Consider the following 13,147-nt stretch of genomic DNA (forward strand, 5'->3'; position numbering starts at 1 on the left):
GGCTTAATCGAGCAAGGAATTTATTGTCCAATTATTATCTCTCTCTCCTTCCCCTTTAAATCTCTCGAGTCCGCCACAAACAGATTTTCCAGTTTTTATGCATTTTGTTTTCGTCATCTCACTTTTCAGCTAGTGCTCTTCGGTTCGCTCTCTCCATTGCGGAGCCAGAAACTCCATGGCGGCGACCAGAGCTTGTATCTTCCCGTTCGTCTTCTCTCCGGCTTACCGTCGCCGGAGCGAAGCTTCAGCCACCGCAGGCTCCAATCAGAATCCGAGGCTGAACTCGTCGTCCACTCGCAGATTCGCCGTCTCGACGGAGCAAGCGTCCTCCGCAGCGACTGCAACAACCTTTCCTTCGTCGAGACCGGTTAGTTTCGACGAGAACGGGAGGAGCCACGAGAAGCATGGAGAGAAAACGAGCGACCAGAGCTCTCCAACGCCGTTCATGGAGGATGTGACGCTGGAGAGCGGGCGCGAGAGGTTGAGGAGGTTCTTCGCTGAGGCGAAGGATCTGACCAGAACGGACGGCGGACCGCCTCGCTGGTTCTCTCCTCTGGAGTGCGGCTCTCGCTTGGAGAAGTCGCCCCTGCTTCTCTATTTACCTGGTGAGTTCAGTTCCCTCGAGGTCGACGTCGTGACTACTAAACGTTCTTTCTCGTGGTTGTGAGATTTGTTACCCTCCGATTTTGTTGCCTTTGGTGGTTCATCGTCGAAGTGATCGGACAGGAATTTGAGAATTAAACAGGAATTTACACAATGTCGCTTTTGGGATGTCGACCACGGTCATCTCTAGATATTCGTCGTCGGGGCGGTGCCTTTTCAGTTAATGATTGCTCTCTTTACTACGAGCAATAAATAAAAATTCAACAATGTCCGTTTCTTCCGTTCTGGAGTTTTTGATGTGCAGCTTGATGTTGGAGCCTTTTCCTCTTTTACGTACAGACGTCGCTTTAATCGAATCATAAGCCGTTTGGTTTTCTTCTGAATTCGTCATGTTTCTGTGAAATTTCTACTATCTTGATGCGAGTTTCGGTGCTTCTGTTTCCCACATTATTGTTTCTTAGGAATCGACGGCACTGGAGCTGCGCTTACTTCACAGTACAAAAAGCTCGGAAAGTAAGCATGCCTACTCTTCCTCGATTGGTCAATCTTCCAGTTCAGCACTGGAATTTCAGCATCTAATTCTACTTATTGCCGAAATGCATCAATTATGTCTACACTATACTTTCGAGCACTTTGGTTTCCAGTGCCCGCCTGAACTTAATAAGGAAACGAAAGAGGAGAAGATCTGGCAATTTAGGACAGCTAGCTTGTTTATGAACATATGACCTCAATCCCCTTCCAGCTAGATTGGTTATTGGGTCGTGCAGTTCGAAATTTTAGAATACAAGTTCGTCGAATTGAAGCAGAGTGCCTTTGGTTTAAGATGGATTCACTTGGTTCATGTTCGAGATATGATAAAGCTGCTTCACAAATCAATTTTCTTTTCTCATTCATAACAAATCCGTTGAAATTCGTTCACTCCCTGTTTGCCGTGTAATATGTGGTGATTGCTGCACTTTGCATTAGGTTAAAGGCTCTTTCCTCTCTGTCCTGAACTTGGATGAAGTGACATGATTCACTGAGCCTGTGTTACCGTACTGTTCTCTGTGGGTGACTTGGACTACATACAATCTGTTTCATGAAGTAGATGAAGCCCTTCACTATTTAATGCAGCAGTAAATGGCTAACTAGATGAATGTTTTCTTGTATGAAGGGTGTTCGACATTTGGTGCTTGCACATCCCGGTCATGGATAGAACATCATTTCTAGGTTCTCCTCTTTCTTACTCTCTCCAACTACTTCACCATTCGGAATATATGGTAACAATCCGAAAACAATATCTTTTGGGATCGACAATTTAATTGTGATTCTTTTTAGCTCTACGTATTAAAAGCATATCGTGTCAATATGGTGTCATTATGGAGTTGTAATACAGCAAAGCCAGGTTACAACAGATGCTTTGAGTTCTCTCATATTAATACCATACGAGTTGATAACTCCTAATCAATTTGCATGGCTCAGGCCTGGTGAAACTGGTTGAGAGAACAGTAAAAGCAGAGACGTACAGCTTCCCAAACAGACCTATATATCTTGTTGGAGAATCATTAGGAGGATGCCTTGCATTAGCTGTCGCAGCACGCAACCCTGACATTGATCTTCTTTTAATCTTGGCGAACCCAGGTGAGAAACACTTTCTACTGAAGTTAAATAAATGCAGAAGGACGAGGAAATCTAGTTATCATATCAACTCTGAAACGATCAATTTTCTAACTCATAATCTCTGGAAAACCAAAGGAGACAAGAATCTTATATAAATGCGGCCTCTTTTTGTGGTAAATGAAATGCTCTATGTGAGTTATGCAGAGTCCACTTTGAATTATGTAGAATTAAGGCTATGTTCATTTAGAAGCTCTGTCAGTTGTGGCAGTTTTGCTTATTAGATACAAAACACCATACATATTTTTTTGTAGCCTCGTCTTTTGAGAAGTCGCCAATACAACCTCTATTACCTTTGCTGGAGTTAATGCCGGAACAGTTGCAGCTAAGCTACCCTTTCATCCTGAGTTTGATGGCAGGTTTGCATTGCTTCTTATTATTGGTATTTTTCCTACCTTTTTCCATTAAAGCAGAAAATGTTTCCAGTTTATTTTCTCACTTCTTTATAGTATACCAGGCTACTGACTTGTGGAGGCTGATAATATAGAAATCTACAGTTGAGGTCTAGAGAATGTAAGTAGAGAGAAAAATCTTACTGAAGAAACTTTTGGGACATGTCACCTCCTTAAGCCAAGAAGCAAGGGGCAAAGTTTGATGCGTAGCTGCAGTTACATCATCATGTTTGATATAGCGACCACTTACCAATCTTAGATGAGCACCGTATTAATTGTTTATCGAAAGCCTCTAGAAATGTTTGCTTTCCGACTAATTGAAAGCAAGGGTTATTGAGAGTTCGACTTCAAAAACTACTGAACTGCTGAGGATAGCCTAGGCATGGCTGCCTGCGAATGCCATGGATACTGCAGTTGTGTATTTGGCAAACCTTTCCTTTCAGCTTCTCTCTCCTAACTGTTTTTCTTTTACAGCGTACATTAATTTCTGTTGCTACAATTACAGGCGACCCCCATAACCTCTGTTTCATAGTTTTGGAATGGTTCCCCATTTTTAGAAACACCTAATTTCTTGCTGATGGTGAAAAGGGGGAACAGGCTGCTGTGTAAATGTGTTGGGGTGGTGATATTGCTTGAGTGCTTCTGACATGTGGCTATAGTTTGTGCACACTGGTAGCTAGTACCATACATATCTGGCTGCAGCCATGCTGTAATTTTCTCCACTTATTCCATTTCATTTCTTGCAAATATAAGGTGATCCTTCGAAGACGTTCAAGGCTAGCACAGAAAAAGGGCTTCCTCCACAGCAAACAGTTGGAGAGCTATCAATGGACTTATTGACCATGCCGTATTACATGCCTGTAAGCTAATATAATGAGTAGAATTGTTCCCAATTACATTTTCTTCAGACACGACCAACAACATAGACTTGCAATATGTATCTTCACTGTAATTTTTTGCTTGGAAAAAGATTCATGGAAAAATTTGCAGGTTCTTGCTGATATTCTCCCAAAAGAAACACTTCTGTGGAAGCTTCAAATGCTTAAATCGGCTTCAGCATATACAAATTCACGCATTCATGCTGTCAGGGCACAGACTTTACTTCTTACAAGGTACTTATTTTATCCCTTCTGTCAGGTTTCATACAATTAGATGCTGGGACATGGAGTATATGATGGTTATGTAGATTTTGGCCAGGCAGATATCACAGCCGGTCTTATTGCTGTCTTACACGTCTCCTAAAGCAAACTAGTAAGTTACTAATACATTGAGTTTCACAAGTCCTTTAGTAAAGCAAACTAAATGGATTCTCTCACACGTTTGTGAGATTTATATGAAAAATTACTAGCACGTATCTATAATCAAGTTAATCAAGTAGAATCTGCATCTTCAGATGAGCAGCATAAATGTATTTGCATTGATGAGGGATTCACTTGGGCCAGAAATGCCAAAACAAAGACTGGTAATAGAGCTTTTAAGGTATATGGACGAGCCCATCGACATGTCAAAGACATGACTCATTCTCTTGAGTTCAGATATTAGCTAGTAAAGACAGGCAATGCAGTTGAGCTACTAGCGTAGTGGATCTTGTCCCAATATCTTTGGCAGAGTCAAAGGCTACAGCCTCATTTGGAAAAACTTTCATGAGTTTTCCTTCTACTAAAGGTTAAATAATTGTCTACATTCAACTGCATAGAGGATTTTATAAAATCCATATAACACTAGCTAGTGGCTACGCCATCGCTACGACGGATATGTCCACTATTCAGTGGAAATATCATTGTAATCCTTTATTTTCTTTGCCAGAACCAACTGGATTTTGTGAGCAGCATGATGTTCACATCTCCTTTCTATTTTTCATTGTCGGGTAATCTATCTGCTTATGAGATGCTTGGTCTCTGTTAAACTTCTTCAACCTAACCTTCAACATTTATTTCTGAAGCTATACAAAGTTCTTATTTAAAGTTGTGATCTTCATGTGTTTCTGTGAAGCAATAGACTAACTTTAATTGGGATTTGTGATTCTAGTGGGAAGGATTGGCTATTGCCAAGTCAAGCAGAGGGTGCTAGACTAGACAATGCACTGCAAAGAGGTGATCTCCGTAAGTTTGATGACTGTGGTCATTTCCTTTTCTTGGTAGGTTTCTCTCTTTCCAGAAGCTAGAATTACGCATGAACTACTGTCTCATATTTGTCCTGCGATTTCAATAGAATGGAGAAGAATAACCACCCTAGGAAAGAACCAAACAAGTTTTAGTTCATCACCATCCTTTTTAGCTTGGTTTGCCATATCCAGTGAAAATGTCAAGAATAAAAACAATTTAGAAACTTGCTGCTAGTCTGGAGTGCTCTTCTTGCTAGTTGTGAGTACCCTTCTTCCTGATGACTATTCATCTTCTGAACTTTCACTATCTCCAATCAGAGTATTGTGTTCTCCCTTGGTGAAATTTTGCAGAGCTACTAAAATATTAAAAGTACCTCTTTGATTGATATTTCACATATATATCACGAGATAATCATGCCAAGTCCATTCTGCTAACTAATCTGTTAATGCTAGCTTTACTCTGCTCTTTGATGATCATCATTTGTATATACGCCTGACGCATTCAAAATTGTTTGGAGATCTTCTTCGTCGCTAGTTATTAACTAAAAAATATCATTACTTTCTTTACAATTAATAACCGTGGCTACTGACACTATTACTTGACAATATGATCCACCACAACCGCATGCTACTTTAATTGTAATCGATGTTTCTCTGTTGGATGAATGATGTCACTGGAGAATCATATTCATGAGACTGTATATCCTACTAATCACTGCACTTCAGAAATATGATAATATTGAATAGCATTCTGCTTTTTCGGCTGATGCAGGTTTAGCTTTGTTTGATGAGAGCTAGTGTCATTTTACTCTTTGTTCTTTGATGCAGGAAGATGATTTTGATTTGGTTACAATTATTAAGGGCACTAGCTTCTACCGTCGTGGAAAAAGTCTTGACTATGTTTCAGACTACCTGCCACCAACCCCTTCTGAATATAAGAAAATATATGAATCAAACAGGTAAAAATTTTTGTCAGAATTTGTCTAGGGGTAAAAGAAGACGGCCGTTTAATCTATCATTTGGTCAGCTAGTGACTTTATGGCACGATCATTCTGGTATGCACTCTTTAATGGCTCAATGAAATGAGGTCACAAAAGAAAATGCATACTGTATAGTTAAAAGAAAAAAACAGTTTCAGTTTGACTAGGTTGTTTGCTAGCAAGATACTTGTGTCCTTTTAAAAGGATTCCTGCTTTGGATTAGTTTTCTATCTGTAGACTATCCTTACCTGACAACTTGCATAATGTTAGATGGTTTGATGAGATAAGTGGATCGGTGATGCTATCAACTTTAGAGGATGGGAGGATTGTTAGAAGTCTGGATGGGATTCCAACGGAGGGGCCAGTTCTCTTTGTTGGCTATCACATGTTATTGGGGCTTGAAATGGTTCCTATGGTTATCCGATTTTTGAACGAGAGGAACATACTTTTACGAGGAATAGCACATCCTATTCTCTTTGAGAAATACAGAAAAGGAAAAACGCTTGAGCCCGAGTTTTATGACACTTTCCGGACGATGGGTGCAGTACCTGTTTCAGGGACCAATCTGTTCAAACTTCTTTCGTCAAAGTCTAATGTCTTGCTCTATCCAGGAGGCATGCGTGAAGCACTTCATCGTAAGGTACTAGTGCTACAACTTCAAATGTACGGCAAGTGTGTAATGGGTGAAATAACCTGAAATTGGATCAAACAAAGGCGTGCCTTCTGTTAATTAATAATCATGCATTACCGATAGTTTTCAATCACCCTTCGCTCCAACTACACCTCATGTGTTATCCGTAGTTACCATATCTCACCATCTAAAATGTTCAACGTACATAATATTTATGTTATCTTACTTTAGCAAAGATAAAGGCCGCCCCTACATCAAAACTCGAAGTAATGTTGCATGTAATTGCCAGGGTGAAGAGTACAAGCTATTTTGGCCGGAGCAGTCTGAGTTTGTCAGGATGGCAGTCAGATTTGGAGCTAAAATAGTGCCTTTTGGTACTGTTGGAGAAGATGACTTTGGTGAAGTAAGTCATCTGTGAGCTCTTGTGGCGCTTTGTGCTCCCATCACTGTATATTAGAGATGTATTGAATCGTTAACAGAATGTTTTGGCTTCTCTTTTTTCAATGCTTGTATGTTTTGCTGGTCGAGTTTGTTTTTTTTTACTTGAAGATGAAGGAAACAGGTACACGTAGAGCTGGATGCTCTTATTTTTCTTGCATGCAGTGATTTTTGCTGGTAACTGACGTAATTACATCTGAAAATCTTTGACTAATTTGATGGAGATGTCAGAACTTGTTGGAAATCTTTTAACAGGATAGCATCGACTGAAATTCGCTTTCACATAATTTCGTATTATCCTCAAGCGCAGATGCACTCTCTCCTAAAAGTAAAAAATTGTATCTTGACCCGTTAATGCCCGAATGCAGACAGAGAACTTTTTTCAATCCACTGAACATCACAGTGGCATTTGTACATAAGTTCAACTTTGATACTTCATGTGCACATGATTTGACCGTGTAACAGCTTGCAGATGTTCTTTAGTAAATGTCTACATGGTTGTTTACTCTAAATTTCGCACCTGCAAGGTCTTTTTTGATTATGATGACCAAATGAAAATCCCATACTGGAGGAACTGGATTCGAGAAATGACGGAAGAATTTGCAAAAGTGAGGTATGAAAGTCTAGCGGTTTCCAATTCTTTTTTCTTGTGAAGTTACCCAGAGTCCCTATTTTGCTGGTCACTGTGGAGTTGGCCGGTTCGGGGGAACACCCGTTCCCCTTCCGGAAACCCGGGGTCCCTCCCAAAAAAGGGAAGCCCCCCCTCCCCCGCGCCGCTTCCCCTCTCCATCCACACCCCTCAAAAACCCAAAACTTTTTTTAAATAAAACCCACTTCTTTTTTTTTTTTTTTTTTTGAAGAGGGGGGGCGAAAACAACAAAAAAAAAAAAAACCCCCCAAGGGGCGCCCGGGGGGGGTGGGGGGGGGGGGGGGCCGGGGGCCGGCGCCCCCCGGCCCCCCCCCCCCCTCTCTACATGTGATGAATAAATATCTTCTGCACTATTATGATACCACAGGACTAACGCAGCTGGAGAGGTAGCCAATCAATCTGTGCACATGCCTTTGATTCGGCCAAAAATTCCTGGGCGGTTCTATTATTGTTTTGGAAAACCCATTGAAACAGCAGGTACGTCCATTGCCGCAATCTGTATTCCGATTCCCCATAGTCTCATAGATAGCTCTCATCTCCAAAGAATTCGCACGAGTGAATGGAGATGAAGCCATCCATAAATCCATTCATGCATTCATTCATCCGGTCCTGCTTCAATTTCCATTGTGTAGCTTAGTAGGGTCAGAAATTCATCATGAAGCTGCACTCTTCACTCCCAATTTCTAGAGCTCTTTGGGCTCCACTGTCTCTTGATAGTTTTTTCTTTTCTTTTTGTTATTCACCACTGGTACATTGCTACATTTTTACGTGTTTGTACATCCATGAAGGGAGGAAGCAGGAACTGAGAGACAGGGAAAAATCCCATGAATTGTATCTACAAGTCAAGTCAGAGGTAGAGAGATGCATAGCGTATCTGAAAGAGAAACGAGAGAGCGATCCTTATAGAAGCATATTCTCCCGATTGATGTACCGGACCCAACATGGTTCTGCATCTGAAATTCCAACATTCGAATTGTGATTGGTGACATCATGTTACCGTTGGAGAGAGGGACCGTATCACTTGGATTTATTCCAGAATAACATAGGCGACACAGATTTTACTGTACAGTGTAACGAGTTCGGTCGATTATTTCTTCTCGAAAGGAGAATTTGGACATTCCTGGAGACAACACCGTCCAAGGAAGACGAATAGTGCTGCAAGAACGTCTTTTAACATTTTTTACATGGGGCATGTCCCTAAGCAATGTCATTATACGAGAACAAAGGTTTCTGAGATTTGGGATCTGTGACATTCCAAGACTGGTGCATTCGATGTTACTAAAATGTGTCATTAACATTTATCTTGTAATATCAGAAGTAAAGAGCAGCTTTCATTTCAGAAAATCAGAACTGGTGAACGTAAATACCGATGTGCTTCTCTATCCCGGCCCATCCATCGATTCGAAGTTGTTCCTGGTTTGTTCTGGCGTTTCTTCCTCTTGTCACGCGATTACCAAGTTCTGAAACCTTCAGGACCAACCACTTCACAGAACAACGACCGCCGAAACGCAGAGACATAGCTGTTTCTTGGTAAAGGTACCGTGACTTGCATCAACGTGACATATTTGGGATACTGTGATTATATACTAAGCGGTCGTCTTCTCATAGTTTCGACTCCCGTAGCCAAATTGCTACCCATAAACGTGAAAGAGTAACTCTGGTTGCAGTCGAGAATACAGGCTCTGTCGCCAAATTACTGCAATTGCATCATAAATTACGACTTCATGTAAATTACGATCCGTAGGAGAAAATACAACAATTTCTTTTTTTGACATTAGATTTCATCTCGATTTTTGCTTGCGGGATACAAGGACACCAACCAATTTTGGTGGTCCACATAGATGGTTAATGTATTTCAGGAGATAATTACCAAAAAAAAGTCGTAGATTTACCGTTTTATGACTTTTTAAAGAAGAAATCGTTATTTCCAGATAGATGGTTAATGTATTTTATGTATTTATGTGGACGCTGGCTGATTTATTTCCAATTTTATTTTCTTTTTATGTCCAATACAAATTGGCCGGTTGGTTTATTTGGACCCCGGCTGATGTGGTTAAATATATTTTTTATGCTTTTCTCCTTCCTTTTTTTACTATGGCCTACGAGGGATGCTGGGGCTTGCCAGCCACCGGACGAGGGCTGCAAAGCCTCACTCAGATTTGGCGAAGGTGGCCTCACTTGCGGCCAGTGAAGCTAACCTCGCCATTGCCTCGCCGACCACAGGGGAGGCCGCCTTTGCGGGTTTGTGGCTGGGGAGGCTTAGAGTGAGGCCACTAAGGCCGCCTTACCCAGATCTAGGCAAGCGTTGTAATCCTCGCCAATGGTGGATGAGGGCTTTGCGGCCCTCACCCAGTGGGTGAAAAACAAAACATAAAAGAAAAAAGAAAAGAAAAAAATAGAAGATACATAAAAAAAATTCTGAAACTTAAAAATATTGTCCATTTCTATGTCCTTTGTGCGACGTTGAAAGGCTAGTGATCACGTCACCGAATTCCCATCAAATTGGCAAGGGAGAACCGCACTAGCAAATTGTTAAAATGTTTAGATTTAAATTGGGCAAATCAAAATATTTAGGATTCTATTGACATATAAACAATAAATTTACGATGTATCTCTTTTTGTTAATTTTCTCTATATTTTATGTACCTCTATACGGCTCTTCGCTAATGCCAAATCTTTTATGGATTCTTTGTCATATTCTAGGAAACACCGACACTCTTCAATAGCTTGCGTCTTGTGTTTGAAACTCTTCGACACTCTTTGTTGACATTCTCTAACATGCGATCGACACCTAGTCATCGCTTCAGACACGTCAATGACATGTGAGTCCAGCATTCCGACAAGCCATTTCGATAGGTACGGGATCAATTTTAAGCATTTTTAATAAATTAGAAGTCAAAATATAAATTTATCAAAAATATATATGTTTAAGTTGTATACCTAACAATCCCAAAATTAATATACCCAGCAACAAAAAAAAAACTAATTGTGGATCCCTATTGGAAGTAGTAGAAGAAGAAGAAGAAGCTCATTGTCGATAGTTTCATACATGTATATAAAAAAAAATACATTTAATATATAACGTGTTCCAACGAGTCATAATTCTTTATTTTTTTGGAAATGACGTGCCGGCATGTCGTGTGGTATGTTGATGTTATTGAAGTCATACCAATCCTTTTTTTTAGGCTTCACACGTTCAAACATTTGGATTTGTATGGCAATGTTTATGTTTTTTTGTTCTTAAAATGAACAGAAACTCGTTGGTGTACGTTAACTGATTTTTCTACAAAAATTAAAAAAAAGTAACTTTTTTGTTTCTAGGAATAAAAAAAGAAACAATGTCATTTTAAAAAATCAAGCTCGGTGTAACTTAATACTTGTTTTTGCAATTACGAGTCCGCTGTCGGTCACCACCTCCGTTGTTGGTTGCGGTCAATCGCCAATTGCCATCACCGCCGCCTGTTGTTGCCGTTGGCGATCACCGCCTGAGTCGGTTATTGCCAATCTCGGCGGCCGCCGATCAACGGTCCGTGCCGTAGCTCATCGGTCCCCACCTCCTCCATTGACATGTTTATAATTCAATGAAAAAAAATTGAGAATATAAATTTTTAAGGTCGTATCAAATGCCTTTTTGTTATTTTTCTATTTCGGGAGTAGAAATTTTATGCAGTGACTAAACACGTTCTTTTACTCAAAAACTATTCTCGAAAACAGAATCGGAAAAAATCATTTCTGTTTAGAAACTATTTCCGGAAGAAATTCGATCAAGGAAAGCCTAAAGAAGTAACGAGCATCTACATTTTGGAAAGTACAGTCATAGATGTTATCTATATACAATAACACGAGACGTGAATTTGCTCCCTAGCCTATGGTAACATCTATGCCTGTACTTTCCAAAATGTAGACGCTCATTACTTCTTTATGCTTTCCATGATCGAATTCCTATAGCGTGGCAGCGCCTACATAACTAAAATGTGGATTTTTATGGCATTCATTGTCGGTGTAATTTGAAAAAATTCCAACTAGGGCTTTGAAGTGGAGCCATTTTCTCAAAAAAGGGTCCAAAATGGACGTTGTGTCAAATAAAGGTTTAAAACGACTAGCTTAGTCTCAAATAAGGCCTAAGCAAATACATGCATCTCACATGCCATTTTATCGGGGGGTATTCTCGTCCCGAAACATATTTTTTCTCTTTCTTTCTTAATTTTCTAGGTTCATCCCGTTCTTCGTCTTCATTCTTCCGGCCAACTCTGTTCACTTTCTTTTTTGCCGAACACGACCATTTCTCATCAATCTCACAAAGCTGATCGATGGAGATGACTTGGGCTTGCACGGTGGCTAGTGGAGAGCAGATGGAAGATGTGACGAAACCGACTACCCCAAAATCAAGCCAAGCTAGATTTCAGCCGGGATGCAAAACCAGGCAGCGGCATGTGAGATGCAATGCCAGTGCCATCAGCTGTTCTTGCAGTGTCTGCTGTTTTTCTTTTGGTCCTGATTGTCCGGAGGATCAAGAACGCCGATGTGGTCAAGCAGTGGGAGCTGGAAATCGATCCCCACCGATCCTCCTACCAAGAACTGAAGCCACCAATGGGTTAAAGGAGAAAGAGCTTCTTGGGCAAGGGGGGTTCGGCAAAGTGTACTGGGCGACCTTGCCATGTCCCAAGATCCAGGTCGCAGTGAAGCGGCTCTCGCATGACTCGAAGCAGGGCCTCTGGGAATTTGTGTTGGAGATCGAGAGCACCGGGCGGCTCTGCCACTAGAACCTGGTCCAGCTCCTGGGCTGGTGCCGTAAGAGGGGCGATCTTCTGCTGATGTATGAGTACATGGCGAATGGGAGCTTGGACAGCTTCCTGTTCGACGAGCCTAAGGTTACTCTGTTCTGGGAACCGAGGTTTCAGGGTAGTGAAGGGCGTGGCGTTGCTTCAGGGCTCCTTTATTTGCACGAGGGGTATGAGCAGGCGGTCATTCACAGGGACGTGAAGGCCAGCAATGTGTTGCTGGATAAGGAATCGAACGGGAGGCTCGGCGACTTTGGGCTCCCGAGGGCCGTATGATGACGGGGTCGAACCCGGCAAAGAAGGAGTTGGGGGGAATGACTTGGGGGAATGAACGAAGAAAAAGATGCAAGAGAAAAAAACGAAAAGAAAAAGAGAAAGAAAATAGAAAAATTCGAAAATGCTCCACATGCTCATTCACGGTTTTATTTGAGACTACCTGGTTACTTGAGGCTCTTATTTGAGATATTGTCCACTTTAGACCTTTTTTTTTTTGTGAAAATGACTCCACTTCATATTCTTATTTGAAATTTTTCCCGTATAATTTTTTTCTTGTTTTAGAAATTCACTGTTCGGTGGTTGATAAGTGGATGAATGCGATTGTAAAATTATCTAAACGCACATATGCCATCCGTCCAAAAGTCGATGACTAAGAAAATTCTTTACACCAGCGGTGGACCTAATAAAAATCGGGATATAAAATGTATAACAAAAGAAGAAAATGTGCAGCAGATTCGCCTTTATTTGTGCCTTCTATGCTAGAAATTAAGTGCGACCTCGCATTTTGTCCTTAATGACCCTATTTCTCTGCATGGTATACATACGTCAAATCCAAAAGTTGTCTGTTATCTGGTATCCGCAGTTCAAGGCCAACAATTATACGAGAAGATGATGTTTGTAGTAGTTAAAGTAAAAC

The 13,147-nt window shown here is 41.0% G+C and overlaps 1 protein-coding gene and 1 pseudogene across 2 annotated transcripts in view; both read left to right on the forward strand.

The window, feature by feature from the left end:
* The window catches only part of LOC115726468 (phytyl ester synthase 2, chloroplastic-like), a 24,306-nt gene continuing 11,159 nt past the window's right edge, over nucleotides 1–13,147 (forward strand). The window contains exons 1-15 of one of the 2 annotated variants that reach the window (XM_048273090.1): nucleotides 1–605; nucleotides 1,065–1,116; nucleotides 1,757–1,812; nucleotides 2,065–2,223; nucleotides 2,514–2,618; nucleotides 3,405–3,511; nucleotides 3,642–3,763; nucleotides 4,680–4,788; nucleotides 5,584–5,714; nucleotides 6,006–6,375; nucleotides 6,656–6,769; nucleotides 7,332–7,417; nucleotides 7,821–7,930; nucleotides 8,242–8,445; nucleotides 9,807–9,809. In XM_048273090.1, coding sequence (XP_048129047.1) covers nucleotides 176–605; nucleotides 1,065–1,116; nucleotides 1,757–1,812; nucleotides 2,065–2,223; nucleotides 2,514–2,618; nucleotides 3,405–3,511; nucleotides 3,642–3,763; nucleotides 4,680–4,788; nucleotides 5,584–5,714; nucleotides 6,006–6,375; nucleotides 6,656–6,769; nucleotides 7,332–7,417; nucleotides 7,821–7,930; nucleotides 8,242–8,432 — 2,142 coding nt within the window. In that variant the 5' untranslated portion in view covers nucleotides 1–175 and the 3' untranslated portion in view covers nucleotides 8,433–8,445; nucleotides 9,807–9,809. Of the gene's footprint in view, nucleotides 606–1,064; nucleotides 1,117–1,756; nucleotides 1,813–2,064; nucleotides 2,224–2,513; nucleotides 2,619–3,404; nucleotides 3,512–3,641; nucleotides 3,764–4,679; nucleotides 4,789–5,583; nucleotides 5,715–6,005; nucleotides 6,376–6,655; nucleotides 6,770–7,331; nucleotides 7,418–7,820; nucleotides 7,931–8,241; nucleotides 8,581–9,806; nucleotides 9,810–13,147 lie in introns of those variants that run through there. The other variant, XM_030656346.2, reaches the window with a different exon arrangement.
* LOC125312971 lies at nucleotides 11,764–12,510 on the forward strand (annotated as a pseudogene).

This window comes from Rhodamnia argentea, chromosome 11 (assembly GCF_020921035.1).
Source record: "Rhodamnia argentea isolate NSW1041297 chromosome 11, ASM2092103v1, whole genome shotgun sequence".
NCBI lineage: Eukaryota > Viridiplantae > Streptophyta > Magnoliopsida > Myrtales > Myrtaceae > Rhodamnia > Rhodamnia argentea.